Raw genomic sequence first — 23876 nt, 5'->3', positions numbered from 1 at the left:
CAGGAAGCGCTGCAATTAGTAGAAGTGAACCCAATGATGAATTTACATTTGGAAGCTGAAGGAAGTTAAAAGAGCATGTTCTGATTATGGCATCACAACATTCTAGCCTGAAAAAAAGCAACTTTATTAATGTCCCACAGCAGAGTACATTAGTAATTGTAACCATGCATTAAAATCCTCCTTTCATGTTATAAAGAGAGTAATCCATTTTCTTTGTGATACATTGTTTTAATTAGTTTTGTGTGGTCTGTCCCTCTAAAGACCTGTCTGGGAATGTTCCTTTCTCCAAGGCCTCCTAAGACGCCCGGGATGCTTCCTCCGGGTTGTCTTTGGTCATTTACTACCAGCCAAGTGGCCAGAACTGGGGGAAGCCCCTCCCTGAACCAAGATAAAAAAGATATCCGAACCAGATAAAAAAAATCTGATCCAGGGATCCTCTGTTAATTATTCTGAAGAAAAGACGATAGGACTGGAGACCAATTTGGGGAGAAAAAGAGGAGTCTAGTACGACTTTAAGGTTTTTCACTCAGGCAGTAGAGAGTGGAGTTCCTATCAAACCTAAGGCTGGAAGGACTTTGAAAGTCACAAGTTTATATGTATGTCTGGGAGGTGGGGAAGAAAGCTATAGAGTTCAGCTTTGGATATACTAAATTTGAGATGTTTATTAGACATCCAAGTGGATACACAAGTGTGCTGTTCTTTGTGGTTTGAAATTCCATCTTGATGTCTCTAAACGTGAGTCTTTTTTATTAATTCAGCTCAGTACTGGATAAGAGCCTTTAACATAAAGAGGTCATCTTTTTTTGTAGGAGATGCTCTTCAATGATTTGAGCATCCCATTCCATTCTGCTCTCTCCAGATGATGCTGGAAGTTAGATTTATCCTAAGTGCTTTGTAGCATTCCCTTTCAGTGCTCTCTGTTGGCTACTTTTTGTTCCATCTGTGAGAATCTTTCTGAACATTTTTATAAGCTCACCAATTGTGTTTCTGCTACATCTTTTATTCAATAACTGTAATAGAATTTCTTTCACATCATTTTCTTCTTCTGAGGGTATTGATTACATTTAAAGTGACTTTTCACCCTTTGTCCTTTTAGCCAACTAGCTAGTCTGTCAGTTCATTTGCCTGAGGAGTTTGATTTTTTTTTTTTTAAAGTGGCATTTGTTTTCTTTAAACGTTAGTGATTATTCCTGTCTTTTTATTGTTGATTTGACATATAGATGTCATTACTTGCTAACTGATGCACCTGAAGTATACAATGTCTTCTCCACCCCTAGTGTCTTCAATTTTCATTTAGTTTGGGGGTTAATCTTCCTAGGTGGTATCAACTTGTACCAGTCCATGTAGCATTTAAACTTAATCAGCATAATAGCCTACTATAGTATCAATTTTTTGTCCTGCCTTCCTCCAATCCTTCCTTCATTCTGTTGCCAGAAGTAAGCTTTTGCAATTGAAATATTAAAATGTTGATATTTTAAGTTTTGAATCTCTTATAAGTTTCAGGATACAATAGGAAATCCTCAGAGTGGGAACATGTTTATTTGGTAGGTCTCATCTATAGATATTCACTTATTTTTCTACTCATTTACTAATGTTCCTAGCATATCAGATTATTGGTATTTTCCGGAACATGCATCCATGCCTTCTCTAAGACTCTTGTCTTCACCCAGAGTGCCCTACTTCTTCCTCTCCGCATCTAGAACTTCAGTGCCTCCTTCAGGATCCAGCGCCTGGTACATATCTGGGCCCCAGCACTATCCACTGCTATGACATTTTGATGCCTCCACTTTCCACTATTGGTTAAATACATTACTCCCCTTTCTGTATTCTTGGGGCATTATCAATGTACCTGTAGGTGTTGTTGTATTGACAAATAATTTATGTACCACTTTCTCCCCTCCCAGACAAAAGGAGATTTAAATGCAGTGAGGGATGGGATATGTTTTATTAATCTCAGAATATTAACTACCTACTATATGAAAGATACTTTAAGTGATGTGATTTGTTTATTAAATGAAGTGAGAGATCCCAAAGTAGATTTTATATGCTCTTCTTGAAAGGAGGGGTGGTCCCGAGACCTGTAAGCTATGCACTCATGAGGATGTAGATTGCCTAATGCCATTTTGTAGGACTCTACATTTTTTTTTAGGATTCTTACTTCATAGACTGGCCTCTGATGTTAGTTCTATAATGGATTCCTTATCAAACAGCCACAGAAGCCACTTCTTGTCTTGCTGCTGATATTGAGGTAGTCATCCATCCAAGGGTATTGACCACTTGGACACCAGGGAATTCCCCCAAATTAGGAGAATGAGAGAAGGCAGAGATTGGAGTTTGAGGTCCAGCTGTACTTTAGGGGTCAATCACAGAGATAAAGAAGAGCTCACTGTCCAAGGTAAGGAGGTTCCCAGAGGGCCAGGGAGGCAGTCCTGCTCTTAGGAGACTGTGCTCTGGGCCATATTTATTCTAAGATCCTGACATCAGCTACAGAATTAGATCCAAATTTGGTCCTTCCAAAGGTATGCTTAATAAGGTCAAGGTGGTTTTTCCACCCTTATCTCCCCATTCAGTTAAAAACTCATGCCTACTATAAAAAATATCTTATTAGTTCTGAAAGAAATTCAACATTAAAAACAGATACACAAATACCTAAAATAAATAATTAAAATGGGAATTAAAGAAGAAACAAACAAACAAAAAAGGAATAAGATGCTTAGGTGAAGCAAGAAAGCAGCTGAGAATCTATAAGGGGGTGGAGGGTGGTGGGGCCTGAAGAAAAAAGAATTTGGAGTTTGGACCTCAGGAATGTTCAGGAAAGAATGAACAGGTTAGACTATTTGGGCAAGGGGAAGCACAGTGAAGACATATGGGTGACATATCTGAATAACAGCAGCAAAAAAGTGCTATAGATATTGCTCTAAAAAATTCCCTGGCTCCTTGGATTTACAAATGGATCATCTCCATGGAAGCATAAACTATATCCCTTACTTTCTTTCAGATATTACAAAGGTCAACCACTCTTTTGTAACCAGTTCATATATTAGACAATCAACTGGGTAAATCATTATATTCGTATTATTTCCAGGTATAAAGACTCTGATGCCAGGAAAATACTAGTCAGCTCAAGGCCTGTAAGTGATGATGGCATGGTTGGCCGGGATTCGTAGAGCCTGCTGCCTTCTTCCTCTTCTTCTCTCCCTCTGCCTTATTCCCCTTATTCTTTTCATTGTTCCTGTTGCTTCTTTGTCCTTCTGTCCCCCATTTTCTCGATTTCTCCCTTTGTCTTTCACAACCTCATTCAATCATTGCAGATATACTTGCCACTTGTGCGTGTGTGTGTGCCTAAGAAGTTGCTTCAGTTGTGTCCGATTCTGCAACCCCATAGGCTGTAGCCCACCAGGCTCCTCTGTCCATGGGGGTTCTCCACGCAAGAATACTGGAGTGGGTTGCCATGCCCTCCTCCAGGGAACCTTCCTAACCCGGGATTGAACCCATGCCTCCTGTAGTTCCTGCACTGCAGGGAGATTCTTTACCACTTAGCCACTGGTTACCATGCAGTAAGTTATTGGGCTGGGGCTCACATTATTTTTTCCTGCAAAAATTGGGGGGAGTCTTTTTTAAACTTAATTAATTTGAGCTAGAGCTCTTAAATAATAATAACTAGTGTGGCTCAAACATTTGACCTGGCTCTCTTCTGTGTTTCGGGTGCATCCTCTTCAAAATGTCTTTGTCCCAAAGCACAGCGCAAATTTCCAAACCTGAGCCTGAATACTTAAAAATCCAAACACACAGCATCTAAACTTGATATTCAGGGAAAGAAACAGCTTCTCCGTTAATAAGAGACTATGCACTATCTGTAGGGATTTATCAAACCTTGCTTGGCGAGTTCTGTATATAACACACATCGATACCCTTGGCTGAGCTTGCTCTTGAGTGAGCATTGTGACTGTGGGTGCTGGTTCTGTTGTTCCAGGTCCCAGGTACTGTCTTCCAGGCTCATCTGTCACAGATTTCACTGCTTCTCTCAGACATTTTCCCCATCTAGGGACTGTTCTTACTAGCAAGCAATTGTTCTGCAGTGAGGCACTGGAAACATTTCTGAATGGAATTTACTATTTTTGTGTGTGCTCAAAGTTTTTGAAATAAAGGCATTTCTTTCCAAGACTTTTAAGCTTTGAAATTCCAATTTTGCGCAAAAACTTGAGATACCCCCATTCTTTTTGGGTATCCAACTTCAACACATAAAGTAATAGATCAGGAAAGATTTAATTGTCCAGGTTCAAACAAATCTGTTTACTTTGTTTAAATTGATGTTGTTATTGAAATAAACTGTGGAAAGAAATTTGACATAAAAAAAATATGACATTGCTCATAATGCAAGTGAGAACTTGTCTGCAGGCTTCAATATTTCAACTTGCATTCGCAGAATATAATTCCCTAATGTAATATTCATAAAATAGTGCTATTCATCCATGTGCCCATCTCTTCGCAAGCATCCAATACTGTGAACATGTGGCATGAGCCTGTCCCTACACTGGTGTGGAAGTGACTGACAGGGTGGTATTGGACATACACAGTCATGGCTACAAACAAGTCATGTCTGTGGGAAACTTAAGTGTTTCTCTTAATTCTTAGAAAGGAAGAAGGAGAGGAGAAAGAAATTTTTTATGCTAACTAATTTAAAATGTCTATTAATCACTGGAGTCATATCCCACATGCACAGGAATATTTCTTGGACACATTTTTTTTTTTTTTCTTCCCGGAAGAAACTGGGCCCAAATCCATATCTGATCTCCCTTACTACCTGTGACTCTCAAAAGCCTTTACTGCTTCATTGTCATCTTTCTCTAGGCTCCATTCTAGTTCTGTTTTGCTTTCAAAAGCCAATGAGTCATCTTGGTGGTGGAGGACAATCCCGTGGAATGGAGCAGTCTTCAGGAGAACAAAAAAGAGAAAGTTCCATGGACAGAGGGGCAAAGAGGAAGAGAGTCTTTAAAAAGAAGAACATGCTCTAGGAAGAAAGAGTCTTTAAACCTCTTTTCTCATTCTGTTACCATAGTGGAGCTGGTTCCTTGGCAGCGATGTGAGTGAGAGAGTGTCCCCTGCAGGCAGACTGAGAGAGTGCATGGCACAGCTTAGCTGAAAGGGCACAGTGCAGCAGCTGCCATCTAAGGCAGACCATCTGGGAGTCTTGCATAATACCTGATGAGCGCAAATGCAAAAATGCTTAACAAAATATTAACAAACTAAATTCAACAGTACATTGAATCATACATCATGGCCAAGTGAAACTTATCCCTCTATGCAAGAATGGTTCAATATACAAAAAACCAATCTATGTGATACACCTCATGAGGGATAGAAATCACACAATCATCTCAAGAGATGCAGAAAAAGCATTCAATAAAATTCAACACACTTTCATGATAAAAACTATCAAAAAATTATGTGTAGAGGGAACTTATCTCAACACAATAAACACCACATATGAAAAATACAGAGCTAAAATCAGACTCAATGGTGAAAAGCTGAAATCTTTTCCTCTAAGATCTAGAACAAGGCAAGGATGCCCATTTTTGCTGTTTCTATTCAGCATAGTACTGACATTAAAGAGAAATTTAAAAAGCAAGTAAAAGAAATAAAAAGATCAAGGAAAAGAAACAAAAAAGCATGTAAATTGGAAAGCAGTAAAATTGTCTGTTTGCAGATAATGTTACCTTATATGTAAAAAACTGTAAAGATTCTACAGAAAACCCTGCTAGAACTAATCAATAAATTCATTAATGTTACACTATACAAAATCAACATACAAAAAGTCAGTTGAATTTCAATAAGGTAATAATAAAATATCTGAAACAGAAATTAAGGAAACAATCCCATTAACAATAGCAGGAAAAAATGAAATAAAATAGGAATAAACTTAACCAAGGGGGTAAAAAACTTGTACACTGAAAATTATACAACAGCGATGAAAGACATTAAAGCAGAGAGAAATAAGTGGAAATATTCTACATTCATGGATTAAAAGACTTAATATTATTAAAATTACTACTTATAGTAATCCATACTAGTATAAGTGATCTGCAGACTTAATACAATCTCTATGAAAATCTCAGTGGCATTTTTTTACAGAAAAAGAAAAAAGTCTTAAAACCCATATGAAACAACAAAAGACTCTGAGTAGCCAAAGTCATTTTGAGCAAGAAGAACAAAGCTGGAGGCAACACATTTTCTGATTTCAAAATGTATGACAAAGCTACCATACAAAGCTGTAATACAAAACATATTACAGTGTAATGCAAATAGTATACTACTGGCAAATAAGCAGACACAGACAGAACAGAATAGAGAGCCTAGAAATAAACCCATGCATGTATATCAAGTGATCTTTGACAACAATACATGATGAGGAAAGGGTAGCTCTCTTTAATAAATGGTCTTGGAAAACCAAATTCAAAAGAATGAAATTGAAGCCTCATCTTATACTACATACCAAAGTTAACTCAAAATGGATTAAAGACTGAATTGTAAGACCTGAAACCACAAAACTCTTAGAAGAAAACATATGGTAAAAGCCTCTTGACATTGACCTTGGAAAAGAATTCTTGGATGTGACATCAAAAGCACAGACAACAAAAGCAAAAATAAACAAGCAGGATTATGTTACACTAAAAAGTATCTGCACAGCAAGGGAAGCCATCAACAAAATGACAAGGCAGGGATTGTGCGGAAGGGAAAACAGGGAAGTGTTAGTCAAAGGGTACAACATTTTAGTTATACAGCAACTGACAAGTAACTAATCTCAAAAATATACAAGCAACTCCTACAGCTCAATTCCAGAAAAATAAATGACCCAATCAAAAAATGGGCCAAAGAACTAAATAGACATTTCTCCAAAGAAGACATACAGATGGCTAACAAACACATGAAAAGATGCTCAACATCACTCATTATCAGAGAAATGCAAATCAAAACCACTATGAGGTACCATTTCACACCAGTCAGAATGGCTGTGATCCAAAAGTCTACAAGCAATAAATGCTGGAGAGGGTGTGGAGAAAAGGGAACCCTCTTACACTGTTGGTGGGAATGCAAACTAGTACAGCCACTATGGAGAACAGTGTGGAGATTCCTTAAAAAACTGGAAATAGAACTGCCTTATGATCCAGCAATCCCACTGCTGGGCATACACACTGAGGAAACCAGAACTGAAAGAGACACGTGTACCCCAATGTTCATCGCAGCACTGTTTATAATAGCCAGGACATGGAAGCGACCTAGATGTCCATCAGCAGATGAATGGATAAAGAAAGCTGTGGTACATATACACAGTGGAGTATTACTCAGCCATTAAAAAGAATACCTTTGAGTCAGTTCTAATGAGGTGGATGAAACTGGAGCCTATTATACAGAGTGAAGTAAGCCAGAAGGAAAAACACCAATACAGTATACTAACGCATATATATGGAATTTAGAAAGATGGCAACAATAACCCTGTATACGAGACAGCAAAAGAGACACTGATGTATAGAACAGTCTTTTGGACTCTGTGAGAGAGGGAGAGGGTGGGATGATTTGGGAGAATGGCATTGAAACATGTATAATATCATATATGAAACGAGATGCCAGTCCAGGTTCGATGCACGATACTGGATGCTTGGGGCTGGTACACTGGGACGACCCAGAGGGATGGTACTGGGAGGGAGGAGGGAGGAGGGAGGAGGGTTCAGGATGGGTAACACATGTATACCTGTGGTGGATTCACGTTGATATATGGCAAAACCAATACAATATTATAAAGTTAAAAAAAAAAAGCATAGTGGCTATAGCTAGCAATACTGTATTTTAGTCTTAAAAATTTGCTAAGGGGATAGATCTTATGTTAAGTTTTCGTACATAATAATAAGTAAAGGAGGCAGGATGATTTTTTAAATTGGAGGCTAATTAGTTTACAATATTGTGGTGGTTTTTGCCATACATCAACACGAATCGGCATTAGGTATACATATGTCCCCTCCCTCTGGAACCCTACTCCCACTCCCCGCCTTATCCAACCCCTCTGGGTTGTCACAGAGCACTGGCTTTGGGCTCCCTGGGTCATATGTGGAATCCACACTGGCTACCAATTTTACATATGGTAATGTTATGTTTCAATGCTATTCTCCCAAATCATCCCACCGCCTAATACCCTCACTGTGTCCAAAATGTCTTTGTCCTCTTTGCTGCCCTGCAAGTAGGATCATCAATACTATCTTTCTAGATTCCATATATATGTGTTAATATATGATATTTGTCTTTCTATTTCTGACTTACTTCACTCTGTATAATAGGCTCTAAGTTCATCCACCTCATCCACCTTGACTCAAATGTGTTCCTTTTTATAGCTGAGTAATATGCAGCACAACTTCGTTATCCATTCATCTGCCAACTGACATCTAGGTTTCTTCCATTGCTTAGCTGTTGTAAACAGTGCTGCAGTGAACACTGGGGTGCATGAATCTTTTTCAATCCTGGTTTCCTCAGGATATATGCCCAGTAGTGGAATTGCTCGGTCATATGGAAATTTTTGAAGGCGATGGACCAGCTTATGGCATGGATGATGATTGTGGTGTATACTTATCTTTAAAGTCATTGAATTGTATACATGAATGTATATAGCTTTTTGTATGTCAATCATACTTTAATAAAATCTTTTTTTTAAAAAAAGCAATGGAAAGAAAACTAAGTGAGTAAATATAAATGTCTATCGATTATTAACCATACAATACAATGGTAATATATTGTGGAGTTTAAAATGTACGCAGAATTAAAATATATAACAATAAAATGGAAATAGAGAGTAAATGGAATTTAAATGTTCTGAATTTGTATCAATAGGAGGGAAGTGGCTAGAGTAATAATTTATATTAGGCTTGTTGTTTGGTTGCTAAGTTGTGTTCAACTTTTTTGCAACCCCATGTACTCACCAGGTTCCTCTGTCCATGGAATTTTCCAGGCAAGAATACTGGAGTGGCTTGCCATTTCCTTCTCCAGGGGATCTTCCTGACCTGGGGATGAAACCTGTTTCTCCTGAATTGGCAGGCAGATTCTTTACTGCTGAACCACCAGAGAAGCCCATAATAGGTAAAAGGATGCATGTTATATCTTTAGGGTTATCACTACAAAAAACATAGAAAAATATATAACTAAGAAGTTAATAGAGGAGGAAGGGATGAAATAAAACATACTTGAATAATCCAAAGGAAGGCAGAGAAAGAGGGAAAGAGACTACATGAATGGTTGACTCAAAAAGAAAATAAAATTAAGATGATACATTAGACACAACTTCAATCAGAAGTTCTGTCACATGTAAAGAAACAGTTGAAATAAGAAGAGCTGTTAGACTGAGTTTAAGAAACAAGATCCAACTATATGATATTTACAAAGACACATTTTAAATGTTAGAACCATAAAGGTCTACAAATAAAAGGATAGAAAAAAGATATAAAGTACAAATAAATATTTAACAAAAAAGGCTTTGCATATTATAAAAAGTAGATATTAAGGAAGAATAATTTTGGAAATAAAGGGGACATTTTATGATTAATATATACAATCACTATTTTAAACTTTTATGGTCTAATAACATAGTGTAGAAACATATGAAATAACAGTTGACAGAATGAAAAGAATACTGCACCATCTATAATAAGAATATAAAATCTTAACAAACCACTCTCAATTGCTGCTAGAATAGGGAGACAGAAACCCCCCACAAAACAGTGTATATGTGAAAGACTTAGATAATAAAAATAAATTTAATCTCAGTTGAATACATAGAATACTGAAAGAAATAACCTCAATTGTACACAAAGTCTTTTAGAAAATGGTAAATGAGAGAACATTTCTAAGCCCATTTAATGAAACCAGCAAAACCTTTTTATACCTGATAAGGGCATTGAAGAGAGAATTATAGATCAGTCTTTCTCATAAGAGAAACAAAATTCTATACAAAATACTAACACTTCAAATAAGGTGATATATTAATGAAGTTTATATGTAACATCGAAGCGTGTCAGTTGCCCAGTGGTATCTGACTCTGTGACCCTATGCTCTGTAGGTCACCAGGTTCCTCTGTCTATGGGATTCCCTGGACAAGAATACTGGAGTGGGTCGCCATACCCTTCTCCAGGGGATCTTCCCAACCCAGGAATTGAACCCTGCTTCAAAATGGGTTTTATTCCAGGTTCACAAGTATGGAACATGTACAAATCAATCACTAATCCACCACATTAAACAAAAAAGGGAGAAATATCATATGATTATCTCGATCAATATTTTAAAAAAACATATAAAATACTTCTATATAGAAAATCATAAGACATCATTGAGACAAATTAAAGAAGATATAAAAACAGGGAAGGATATATTATGTTTAGTTATTAGAAGACTCAGTGTTGAAAAGCGATTGCTATCTGTTTAAAGCTATCAGTATGTATAATTTTAATGTAAATTCATTAAAAACACCAGAAGTTTTATTAATCAGATTTTAGAACTTGTATGGAAATGCAGAATATCAAGTATAGCTCAGGGGATCTTAAGGAAAAGAAAGTTAAAAAAATTAGACTACCTGATATGAAAATTTACTATACCACAATAGTAATTTAAACAGTGGTTCTGGCACATGTGTAGATCAACAAACCAGCAGAACATATCAGAGACTTAAAAAAGGGCTAACTTGACTCATATGTGGTCACCTGATTTATGACACAGTTTAGTGAGTGTGGGAATGATATTTCCAATTAATGATTCTGAGTCAATTGCTTATCCATATGGGAAAAAATAATCATGGCTCCTACCTTACATTATATTAAAAAATCACTTCTAGATAAACTATATATGTTAAAAAAAGAAGAAGATGAAAATACTAGTATACTAGGTTAAGATAGTATACTATCCTTATTACTTTTGTGTAGCCAAGCTCCTTACCAGGACATGAAGGTGCTGACTCTGTTAAATTACCAATTTAACAAACTGGTAATACCAAAAAGTAAATATTCTGTTCATCGCAAAATACCTATTAAGAAGTATAGGAAGTATAGGAAGAAGAACATATCTCTAATAAAGGAGTGGTATCTAGGCTACATAAAGACTACTGCCAATCAATAAGAAAAAGGCAGACTACCAAATAGAAATATGGTGAAAGACTGCAACAGGCACTTCACAAAACAGAATATCTAAGTGTCCAACAGATACATATGAATGTGGTCATCTTTATTATTCAGTAAGCTAAATGCAGATCAAAACCACAATGAAATATAACAACATCTACTACAATGGCAAAAATTAAAAGGACAGAAAAATCTGAATATTCTGGAGACTGTGGAGCACTGAAACTCTCCTGTACTGTTAGTGAGAATTTATATCAGAAATTGTTTCTGAGTTTCACTGAAACAGAACAAATACACATCCTACAATCCATCAGTTACACACTTACGTAAATTCCCAACGGAATTTGGGAATTTATTTATTTTCACAAAAGATGAAATGCATACTTATTTTCACAAAAGAAATGTATAAGAATGTTCAAAGTAGTATTATTTATTTATTTATTTTTATTTTATATTGGAGTACAGTTGATTTACAATGTTGTGGTAGTCTCAGGGGTACAGGGAAGTGATTTAGTTACACATATACTTACATCTGGCTTCCCAGGTGGCAGTAGTGGTAAAGAACCCGCCTGCCAATGCAGGATACTTAAGAGGTGCTGGTTTGATCCTTGGGTCATGGGAGATACCCTGGAGGAGGAAATTGAAACCCACTCCAGTATTCTTCCCTGGAAATTCCATGGACAGGGAAGTCTGGCGGGCTACACACAGTCCATGGGGTTGCAAAGAGTCGGACACAACTAAAGCGACTTAGCACATACATATGTATCTATTCTTTTTCAGATTCTTTTCTATATAGGTTATTACAGAGTATTAAGTAGAGTTCCCTGTGCTATACAGAAGATCCTTGTTGATAATCTATTTTATATATAATACAGTGTATATGTTAATCACAAACTCCTAATTTATCCCCCACACTCACCTTTCCTCTTTGGTAACCATAAGTTTCTTTTCTAAGTCTGTGGGTTTATTTCTGTTTTGTAAATAAGTTCATTTGTATCATTTTTTAGATTCCACATATAAGTGAGCTCATAGGATATTTGTCTGTCTGAACTACCTCATTTGATATGATAATGTCTAGGTGCGTCCATGTTGCTGCAAATGGCATTAATTCATTCCTTTTATGGCTGATATATTCCATTGTATATATATGTATCACATCTTTTGTATCCATTCATTTGTTGATGGACATTTAGGTTACTTCCATATCTTGGCTATTGTAAATAGTGCTGCAATGAACATTGAGGTGCATGTATCTTTTAGAAGTATGGTTTTCTCCAGATGCGTGCCTAGGAGTGGGATTTCTGGATCATATGGTAGCTTTATTTTTATTTTTTTAAGGAACCCCCTATAGAATTCTCTCTAGTGGCTGTACCAATTTACATTCTCACTAAGAGTGTAGGATGGTTCCCTTTTCTCCACACCCTCATGTGCTTTTTGGCCATCTATATACTTTCTTTGGAGAAATGTCTGTTTAGATCTCCTGTGTATGTTTTGTTTGGGTTGTTTGTTTTTTTTTTTTAATACTGAGCTGCATGAGCTATTTGTATATTTTGGAGATTAATCCCTTGTTGGTCGCATTTTTTGCAAATATTTTCTGCCATTCTCTGGGTTGTCTTTTCATTGCTTATGGTTTATAGAGTTATTTATAATAGCTCTATAAGTGGAAATAATGCTATTGTCCATCAACAATAGAATGGGTAAATTGTGAAATATTCATGCAATGATACAATATACTAAATAAAATTATACACATGAATGAATCTTAAAGCATAATACTGAGTGCACTAAACTAGATACACACAAAAAAGGACACTGAATTTATATAAAATTCAAAGTAGACAAACATATTATATGGTTTTAGCTGTCAGGATAGTGATTGTCTTTGGTGAGGGTATGGTTAAAATTCATTGAACTGTATACGTATATCTGAGCACTGTACTATAAGTATGTTAGTTTTCAATAGTAATGTTTACATTCATTTAAATAACTTCATTAGATTATATGAATACAAAGGAAAACTCAGTTCTTCCCTCCTCAATCTTGTTCGGAAGGCAGAAATGTAACTGAGTGACATAGTAGAGGTAAGCATGGTTGGTATGTTCCATGGACAAACAGGGATTACATACAACCTGAATTGAGAATGGAAATTAGTAAGGCTTCCCAGGGGAAATGATGACTCAATTGATCCTTAGAATAGGAATTAACAAGGTATATCATGGTTGTTTGGAGAAGGCAATGGCACCCCACTCCAGTACTCTTGCCTGGAAAATCCCATGGGTGGAGGATCCTGGCAGGCTGCAGTCCAGGGGGTCGCTAAGAGTCGGACACAACTGAGCGACTTCACTTTCACTTTTTCACTTTCCTGCATTGGAGAAGGAAATGGCAACCACTCCGGTGTTCTTGCCTGGAGAATCACAGGGACGGGGGAGCCTGGTGGGCTGCCGTCTATGGGATCGCACAGAGTCGGACACGACTGAAGTGACTTAGCAGTAGCAGTAGCATCATGGTTGTTACTTGCAGACAAAACAACCCACTTAGGCTGGTCTATTATCACCCTGCTTATTTAACTTATATGCAGAGTACATCATGAGAAACGCTGGGCTGGAAGAAGCACAAACCGGAATCAAGATTGCCGGGAGAAATATCAATAACCTCAGATATGCAGATGACACCATCCTATGGCAGAAAGGGAAGAGGAACTAAAAAGCCTCTTGATGAAAGTGAAAGTGGAGAGTGAAAAAGTTGGCTTAAAGATCAACATTCAGAAAACGAAGATCATGGCATCTGGTCCCATCACTTCATGGGAAATAGATGGGGAAACAGTGGAAACAGTGTCAGACTTTATTTTGGGGGGCTCCAAAATCACTGCAGATGGTGACTGCAGCCATGAAATTAAAAGATGCTTACTCCTTGGAAGGAAAGTTATGACCAACCTAGATAGCATATTGAAAAGCAGAGACATTACTTTGCCAACAAAGGTCCATCTAGTCAAGGCTATGGTTTTTCCTGTGGTCATGTATGGATGTGAGAGTTGGACTGTGAAGAAAGCTGAGCACCAAAGAATTGATGATTTTGAACTATGGTGTTGGAGAAGACTGTTGAGAGTCCCTTGGACTGCAAGGAGATCCAACCAGTCCATTCTGAAGGAGATCAGCCCTGGAATTTGGAGGGAATGATGCTGAAGCTGAAACTCCAGTACTTTGGCCACCTCATGCAAAGAGTTGACTCATTGGAAAAGACTCTGATGCTGGGAGGGATTGGGGGCAGGAGGAGAAGGGGACGACAGAGGATGAAATGGCTGGATGGCATCACTGACTCGATGGACGTGAGTCTGAGTGAACTCTGGCAGTTGGTGATGGACAGGGAGGCCTGGCATGCTGCGATTCATGGGGTCGCAAAGAGTCGGACACGACTGAGCGACTGAACTGAACTGAACTGAGGCTGGTCTAAGCAGAAGGTGTTTATTAGAAGGTAACAAGTTACAAAATATCATAGAATATCTGGGAACCAGATTTGGCTGCTACAAAGACATGATCCATATAGACAGAGAAAAATATCCAATACCACTATGAAATTAATAGCAGAAACATCACTGACTCTATTGCTTTCTGAAGTCCATGATATATAGTACTGGATTCCTGTGCCATTACTGTCCCTGAGAAACCAGACATTTCTACTACTGTCTTGCCAAATAACCTAATCTCTCATTACACTGACATCCTTCACTTTTGCCTCCAAGTTTTGCAGTAGTGCAACAAATTAGTAGAGACTAGCTCACTTACAAGCACTATAACTGCAGAAAACTGTACAGAAAATTTCTGACAGACCAGAAAGGGTTGGAATGGGCTATTCCAATGGGCTATTTCAATGTTGAATGAGCTAACATATGGGATCCGCAGTAAATCAAGTAAAAGGAATAGGAAAGTAAGAAATCCAAAAAGAAGGAAGAGCAGCTTTTAAGATATATTGGCATACAGCTATGTGAGTAGAACCAAATATCTTCACGGCTTCCCCTCCTTCTTACGTTAGAAGCTGCACAACTTGCTTCTCTATGATGCAGGAGTTTGTATATTTCTGAGTGTGTGTGTGTGTGTGTGTGTGTGTGTGTGTGTGTGTGTAAAACTCTGGAGAACTTGGCAAATGATATCTGGACTAAAGCTTAGTTTCTTCATTTGAAAATCAGTATAGTGATACATATTAATACACAAAGCCCAGGACTGCTTTGAGGGTTAAATGAGCCCATGTTCAGGTAAGCATCTCATGTAGTACCTGATATATACAAGAGATGTAACATAAACTTCTTTTATCTGAGAGAGAGAGATTATGGCAGTTGGTGAGAAAGGAGGACTTGAGACGGATGTTGTGCAACTGATCATATTTTCTTCTTTTAGAAGCTGAAACTTCTAAGTAAATAACTGAAAAAAAAAAATGACAAGCAGAACTTATGATGGCACATTCCTCCTTGATTCAGATACAAACAAAATATAATTTCACATTTACCTGATGGAACTACTTTTCTACAGAGAAAAATAAAAGGTGAGTGCAGAGATTACACATCACAGAGAGCCAGTATAACAGGAGGCAAGCTTTAATGTCTGTTACATGGAAATCCTATTCCAAACCCAGGAAAGCAGAGACTCTCTGGGGCCAGGTTATTATGATTTTTTAATTAGTCCTATTGACCTATAAGTTATATGCAAGAAAAGTCACCAATTTTAAGTGTACAGATCATTGAGCTTTGACAAATAACTACAGCACAATATAAAACATCCCATCATCCCATAATTTCCCCCAGGCTCCTCTGAAGTCAGTCCCTTCACCTTCAAACTAGGCCCTGAGCTACACTGATCCTTCTATCATATCGGTTTTGATTTTCTAGAAAAAAAAATCATTCAGCATGTAGTCTTTTGTGGCTGGCATCTTTTATTTAGTGTGGCGTTCTCCACTTTTTCACTGCCCCTCTAAAGAGCCTTTCTATACCTATTTCCCTAATTATCTCTCCCCCTTTTATGAAATTTTAATGCCACAGATATACTGTTTGTGTGATTATATACTACATGTATACCTGCATTTTATACACTAAAAATTAGATTTTTCACACCCCCAGAACAAACATTTTCCCCCTTGGAGACAATATTGCCCAACTGAGAATACATGATTTAGTATGATGCTTTTTTGATTCATCAGTATTATATCACCAGTTGGTTCATTTTTATTGTTTTGTAAGTTTGATTGTATGAAGAGACATTCAAGAATGAATAGAATAATTGTGAATGTGTTACAAAGGTCAGGTATTAACCACATGATTCAACTACTGTTCTTCCTTAACTTTGATCCTTGTTGTCCCTGTTATTAGTAAACAGACCTCCTATCACACAGTTGTTCAAGCAAGAAATCTAGGAGGGATTGAGATACTGCCTTTCCCTTCATTTCTCCTTATAAAATTAAAGTCAAATCCTGTTAATTTAATCTCTAGATTATTTCTTGAATCTGGTCTCAAGGGATTGGATTTTGCTATAACCCAGAACATTCTAGACATGTTAAGACTTTTGATTTTTACCTTCAAAGAAATGGGAGGCCACTGAAGGAATTTAAACAAGAAAGTGAAGTGACTTGATTAGTGTAATTAAAATTAATGTGTCTTTTATTTAGTAAGTAGCAACTTAGAATGTAGATAATAATTAAATCACTTCCCAGGTGGCACAGTGATTAAGAATCAGCCTCCCAAAGCAAGAGACGTGAGAAACGGGGGTTTAGTCCCTGGGTTGGGAAGATCCCCTGGAGGAGGAAATGGCAACCAGTATTCTTGATCACACGGACCACAGCCTTGTCTAACTCAATGAAACTAAGCCATGCCGTGTTGGGTCACCCAAGACGGACGGGTCATGGTGGAGAGGTCTGACAGAATGTGGTCCATTGGAGAAAGGAATGGCAAACCACTTCAGTATTCTTGCCTTGAGAACCCCATGAACAGTATGAAAAGGCAAAATGATAGGATACTGAAAGAGAAACTCCCATGCTGAAAGAGAAACTCCCCAGGTCAGTAGGTGCCCAATATGCTACTGGAGATTAGTGGAGAAATAACACCAGAAAGAATGAAGGGGTGGAGCCAAAGCAAAAACAACACCCAGTTGTGGATGGAACTGGTGATAGAAGCAAGGTCCGATGCTGTAAAGAGCAATATTGCATAGGAACCTGGAATGTTAGGTCCATGAATCGGGGCAAATTGGAAGTGGTCAAACAGGAGATGGCAAGAGTGACCATTGACATTCTAGGAATCAGAGAACTAAAATGGACTGGAAAGGGTGAATTTAACTCAGATGACCATTATATCTACTACTGTGGGCAAGAATCCCTTAGAAAAAATGGAGTAGCCATCATGGTCAATAAAAGAGTCCAAAATGCAGTACTTGGATGCAATCTCAAAAGTGACAGAATGATCTCTGTTCGTTTCCAAGGCAAACCATTCAATATCATGGTAATCCAAGCCTATGCCCCAACCTGTAATCCTGAAGAGGCTGAAGTTTAGCGGTTCTATGAAGACCTACAAGACCTTTTAGAACTAACACCCAAAAAAGATATCCTTTTCATTATAGGGGACTGGAATGCAAAAGGAGGAAGTCAAGACACACCTGGAGTAACAGGCAAATTTGGCCTTGGAATACAGAGTGAAGCACGGCAAAGACTAATAGAGTTTAGCCAAGAGAACACACTGGTCATAGCAATCACCCTCTTCCAACAACACAAGAGAAGACTCTACACATGGACATCACCAGATGGTCAACACTGAAATCAGATTGATTATATTCTTTGCAGCCAAAGATGGAGAAGCTCTATACAGTCAGCAAAAACAAGACTGGGAGCTGACTGTGACTCAGATCATGAACTCCTTATTGCCAAATTCAGACTTATATTGAAGAAAGTGGGGAAAACCACTAGACCATTCAGGTATGACCTAAATCAAATCCCTTACGATTTTACACTGGAAGTGAGAAATAGATTTAAGGGACTAGATCTGATAGAGTGCCTGATGAACTATGGATGGAGGTTCACGACATTGTATAGGAGACAGGGATCAAGACCATCCCCATGGAAAAGAAATGCAAAAAAGCAAAATGGCTGTCTCAGGAGGCCTTACAAATAGCTGTGAAAAGAAGAGAAGCAAAAAGCAAAGGAGAAAAGGAAAGATATAAGCATCTGAATGCACAGTTCCAAAGAATAGCAAGAAGAGATAAGAAAGCCTTCCTCAGCGATCAATGCAAAGAAATAGAGGAAAACAACAGAATGGGAAAGACTAGAGATCTCTTCAAGAAAATTAGAGATACCAAGGGAACACTTCATGCTAAGATGGGTTTGATAAAGGACAGAAATGGTATGGACCTAAGCAGAAGATATTAAGAAGAGGTGGCAAGAATACATAGAAGAACTGTACGAAAAAGATCTTCATGTCCAAGATAATCATGATGGTGTGATCACTGACCTAGAGCCAGACATCCTGGAATGTGAATTCAAGTTGGCCTTAGGAAGCATCACTATGAACAAAGCTAGAGGTGATGGAATTCCAGTTGAGCTATTCCAAATCCTGAAAGATGATGCTGTGAAAGTGCTGCACTCAATATGACAGCAAATTTGGAAAACTCAGCAGTGGCCATAGGACTGGAAAAGGTCAGTTTTCATTCCAATCCCAAAGAAAGGCAATGCCAAAGAATGCTCAAACTATTGCACAATTACACTCATCTCACACGCTAGTAAAGTAATGCTTAAAATTCTCCAAGCCAGGCTTCAGCAATACGTGAACCATGAATTTCCAGATGTTCAAGCTGGTTTTAGAAAATACAGAGGAACCAGAGATCAAATTGCCAACATCCGCTGGATCATGGAAAAAGCAAGAGAGTTCCAGAAAAACATCTATTTCTGCTTTATTGACTATGTCAAAGCCTTTGACTGTGTGGATCATAAGAAACTGGAAAATTATAAAAAAATGGGAATACCAGACCACCTGACCTGCATCTTGAGAAACCTATACGCAGGTGAGGAAGCAACAGTTAGAACTGGACATGGAACAACAGACTGGTTCCAAATAGGAAAAGGAGTAGGTCAAGGCTGCATATTGTCAACCTGATTATTTAACTTATATACAGAGTACATAATGAGAAATGCTGGGCTGGAAGAAGAACAAGCTGGAATCAAGATTGCCAGGAGAAATATCAATAACCTCAGATATGCAGATGACACCACCCTTATGGCAGAAAGTGAAGAGGAACTAAAGACCCTCTTGATGAAAGTGAAAGTGGAGAGTGAAAAAGTTGGCTTAAAGATCAACATTCAGAAAACTAAGATCATGGCATCTGGTCTCATCACTTCATGGCAAATAGATGGGGAAACAGTGGAAACAGTGTCAGACTTTATTTTGGGGGGCTCCAAAATCACTGCAGATGGTGATTGCAGACATGAAATTAAAAGATGCTTACTCCTTGGAAGGAAAGTTATGACCAAACTAGATAGCATATTCAAAAGCAGAGATATTACTTTGCCAACAAAGGTCCGTCTAGTCAAGGCTATGGTTTTTCCAGTGGTCATGTATGGATGTGAGAGTTGGACTGTGAAGAAAGCTGAGCACCAAAGAATTGATGCTTTTGAACTGTGGTGTTGGAGAAGACTGTTGAGAGTCCCTTGGACTGCAAGGAGATCCAACCAGTCCATCCTAAAGGAGATCAGTCCTGGGTATTCATTGAAAGGACTGATGCTGAAGCTGAAACTCCAATACTTTGGACACCTCATGTGTGAAGAGTTGCCTCATTGGAAAAGACTCTGATGCTGGGAGGGATTGGGGGCAGGAGGAGAAGGGGACGACAAAGGATAAGATGGCTGGATGGTATCATCGACTTGATGGACAGGAGTTTGGGTAAACTCCAGGAGTTGGTGATGAACAGGGAGGCCTTGCGTGCTGGGATTCATGGGGTCGCAAAGAGTCAGGCACAACTGAGCGACTGAACTGACTGATTCTTGTCTGGAAAATATCAGGGGTAGAAGAGCCTTGCAGGTTAACAGTCCATGGGGTGGCAAAGAGTTTGACATGACTGAGTGACTGGGCACACACACAATAATTAGAAGGGACAAAGACTATATAGAGAAAGGATATTTCAGAAGTCCAGAGGAAAACTGATAGTGGTTCTTTTATGAATTTAAGGGTGTGTGATGGGAAAATTGGGAGACATGCTATGGTCTCAGGGGGGCCCATGATAAAAACTTAGTCAAGCTCTCACTGTTAGATGATAATGTTACTGTGATGAGAAATTCAGATAAATCCTCCTATTGCTTGCTGCTGCCTTGATTTAGTCTTTTTTTTTTTTTTTTTTTGCCAAACAAATCATATCTTAAAGAAATAAAGTATAAATATTCTTGGATCATTTGCTGATGAGTTGGAAGGAATTAGAATGATATAAAAGAAAAAAACATTTTGTGTACTTAATGCATCCACTTTGCTTTCTGTCCATCTTAGGATATCCTCCCCTCCCCCACCCCCCCCACCCCTGCCCAGTGGTTACTGCAATACTAGTATCTATGTATGAACTTCAAATGGTCTGAAATCAAGCTTTATGCAAATAGTTTTGACTGTGTAGATATACACGTATCTCTGGGGGCCTCTAGAAGTGGTCATTAACCTACTAAAGGTCAAGAATCAATGACTTACTGTGTTTTCAGTGTAGAGTACCTGGAAATGCATATGATAATAGTTCTCATTCTTAAGGCATATAAGGTTTACATCATGTAAACAGAAAAATGACAAAGTCACACTGCCAGTTTAATGGAAACAAAATATGAACAAAATTCTGGAAGCTTGTTAGTTACACTCGTGCTTTATCTCTTCCAGGTGACTTCTGAAGCATGGCTGCCCACAACAGTTCCTCCTGCGATGACCCCATATTGACACCCCATTTAACCAGGCTCTACTTTGTAGTGCTTATTGGAGGGCTGTTGGGCATCATCTCCATTTTGTTCCTGCTTGTGAAAATGAACACCCGGTCTGTGACCACCACAGCAGTCATTAATCTGGTGGTGGTCCACAGTGTTTTTCTGCTCACAGTGCCTTTTCGCTTGACCTACCTCATCAAGCACACTTGGACATTTGGGTTGTCCTTTTGCAGATTTGTGAGTGCCATGCTGCACATCCACATGTACCTCACATTCCTGTTCTACATGGTGATTCTAGTCATCAGGTACCTCATTTTCTTCAAGCACAAGGACAAAGTGGAATTCTACAGAAAACTACATGCTGTGGCTGCCAGTACCGCCATGTGGCTGCTGGTGATTGTCATTGTGGTACCTCTGGTTGTTTCTCAGTATGGCATTCATGAGGGCTACGACAGCCACCACTGTTTCAAATTCCACAAAGAACTTACTCATGCATATGTGCAAGCCATCAATTATTTGATAGTCGCTGTTGTCATAATCATCGCGGTGATTCTCCTGGTCCTCCAGATCACCATCATTGTGTTGATGGCACGGAAGCTTGGACACTCCTTACTATCCCATCAAGAGTTCTGGGCTCAGGTGAAAAATCTGCTTTTTATAGGAGTCATTCTTATTTGCTTCCTTCCCTACCAGTGCTTTCGAATTTATTACTTGTACACGGTGGCACACTCAAGAGACTGTAACTACAATGTTGCATTTTATAATGAAATCTTCTTGAGTGTAACAGCAATTAGCTGCTTTGATTTGCTGCTTTTTGTTTTTGGGGGAAGCCACTGGTTTAGGCAAAAGATAATTGACCTATGGAATTGCCTTCTGTGCCGTTAGCCACAGACTACAGTATTCAACATTACCTCCTTAATATTGACAGTAAAAACAGGAATGGCTATTTCTTTACTCGATTAAAACCGTGTCTTGATGCAGCCAAACAAAAGGACTGTAAAATGTCAGAGCACTCATTTCAGCCTTTGTGTAATTCTTCTCATCTTTGAACGATACATATACGAAGACTAGTGATGTTCAATCTACCTGGAGCTGCAGTACTGCATGATTTTCCAATATAAAATGTCTACTTGGCCCATCCAGGTACCATGGGTCCAATGGTTTCTGAGTTTTACTACCTTATTTTCATTTCCTCAGTTTGAAACATGGCCTTTCCTTAGGTTTTGGACTGGACTCAGCCCTCTTTTCTTTTCATTCCACTTAAACTTAGGTAAGTTAATCATAGTCATGATTCTACATCAAAGACTCAAACTTCACTTAGCTAGCCAGAGGAGATGACCATACAACTCACACTCACACACACAGATGAGGAGGAGAATACTATGAAATAAAAAACAACAAAAAACTTTTTTTAGATTATCAAAACTTTGATGGGAAGTCACTAATCTAGACATCAAGAGAAACAGAACTCTTTCTGACTAAACAAGGTACCTAGTTTGTCTTTTAAAGATAAATTGTAAGGATGAGATCACTTTCCTCAATATCTCCAAAAATCATTTAAAAGTTTACTGAATATATCTAAATAATGGTGAAACTGTAATTTAGAGAATAACCCTGACCAATATGCTTCTAGGCATAAAAATTAGTTCCCAAGAGAAGTGATTAAATTTTCCCCCTTTCTGTTTTTTGAAGGATTTCTAGTTGTCTTGGGCCACAATTTAGATTTTCCTTGGAGACAGAAAGTTATACTGAAATTTTAGAGTTTCCTTCCTCCCTTAGTTATGTGTCTTTAAATAAATGAAAACAATATTCTAAAAAGAGAACTTCTGAGAAATATATAGAAAAACCATTAAGCTAGATTATGAGATTAGACTGCTAAATTGAAACATAGGACTATGGATTTTTTTCCCTCATGCTCGCATTTCTACTATTTCCCTCAAAGTTTCACAATCTTGAAACTTAGCAAAGAACTGATCCTGTTTCCTATTTGATTCTTCAAAACCTGAAGTGATTCTTGGTAGGAAGAGAAGAAATGAGTGAATCAATGTAATTTTTTTCTTCTCCCAGCAAGGTAAATGTTTAGGATTTAAAGATTTTTCTTTATTTGTTATACCCTGCTGCTGCTAAGTCACTTCAGTCATGTCCGACTCTGTGTGACCCCATAGACGGCAGCCCACCAGGCTCCCCCGTCCCTGGGATTCTCCAGGCAAGAACACTGGAGTGGGTTGCCATTTCCTTCTCCAATGCAGGAAAGTGAAAAGTGAAAGTGAAGTCGATCAGTTGTGTCCGACTCCTAGCGACCCCATGGACTGCAGCCCACCAGGCCCCTCCGTCCATGGGATTTTCCAGGCAAGAGTACTGGAGTGGGGTGCCATTGCCTTCTCCGTGTTATACCATATGCATCCACAAATTCATCAAATGAATAAGAGATAATCCTTGTGAATTTTATGATTACCGAAACTGCTGAGTCATAGAAATTAATTTTGAGGAAGAAAAGTGACAGCATACTGCATAGGTGACTTATTCAAATTTTTTTCCTGTTTTAAATTTTCTCTTATCCATGTTTTTTTCTTTTTAAGTTATAATTATTTAAAAAATTATTTATGAGAATTACATTGTTTCTCTCCTTGTATATCCATGTCTTACTATCATAATGTCTTGTTAGCTTGTAGATTGTATTAATATTATAGTCTCTTTCAGTCTTTAAAGATGTTAAGGTCAGGCAATTATGCTTTTCTCTGTATTATCATATATTATAATAAAGAGCCTGTTTTACAGACCTATAAGAAATGCTATCCCAAATATAAAAAT

The 23876-nt window shown here is 38.1% G+C and overlaps 1 protein-coding gene across 2 annotated transcripts in view; it reads left to right on the top strand.

The window, feature by feature from the left end:
• The window catches only part of GPR141 (G protein-coupled receptor 141), a 67509-nt gene extending 45086 nt beyond the window's left edge, over positions 1-22423 (top strand). The window contains exons 2-4 of one of the 2 annotated variants that reach the window (XM_061414122.1): positions 8996-9123; positions 15542-15686; positions 21025-22423. In XM_061414122.1, the coding sequence (XP_061270106.1) occupies positions 21039-21950 (912 nt within the window). In that variant the 5' untranslated portion in view covers positions 8996-9123; positions 15542-15686; positions 21025-21038 and the 3' untranslated portion in view covers positions 21951-22423. The remainder of the gene's footprint in view (positions 1-8995; positions 9124-15541; positions 15687-21024) is intronic. The other variant, XM_061414121.1, reaches the window with a different exon arrangement.
• Positions 22424-23876: the final 1453 nt, after the last annotated feature.

This window comes from Bos javanicus, chromosome 4 (genome assembly GCF_032452875.1).
Source record: "Bos javanicus breed banteng chromosome 4, ARS-OSU_banteng_1.0, whole genome shotgun sequence".
NCBI classification, from domain to species: Eukaryota; Metazoa; Chordata; class Mammalia; order Artiodactyla; family Bovidae; genus Bos; species Bos javanicus.
The sequence above is the reverse complement of the archived record's forward strand: the minus strand, read 5'-3'. Positions and strand labels throughout refer to the sequence as shown.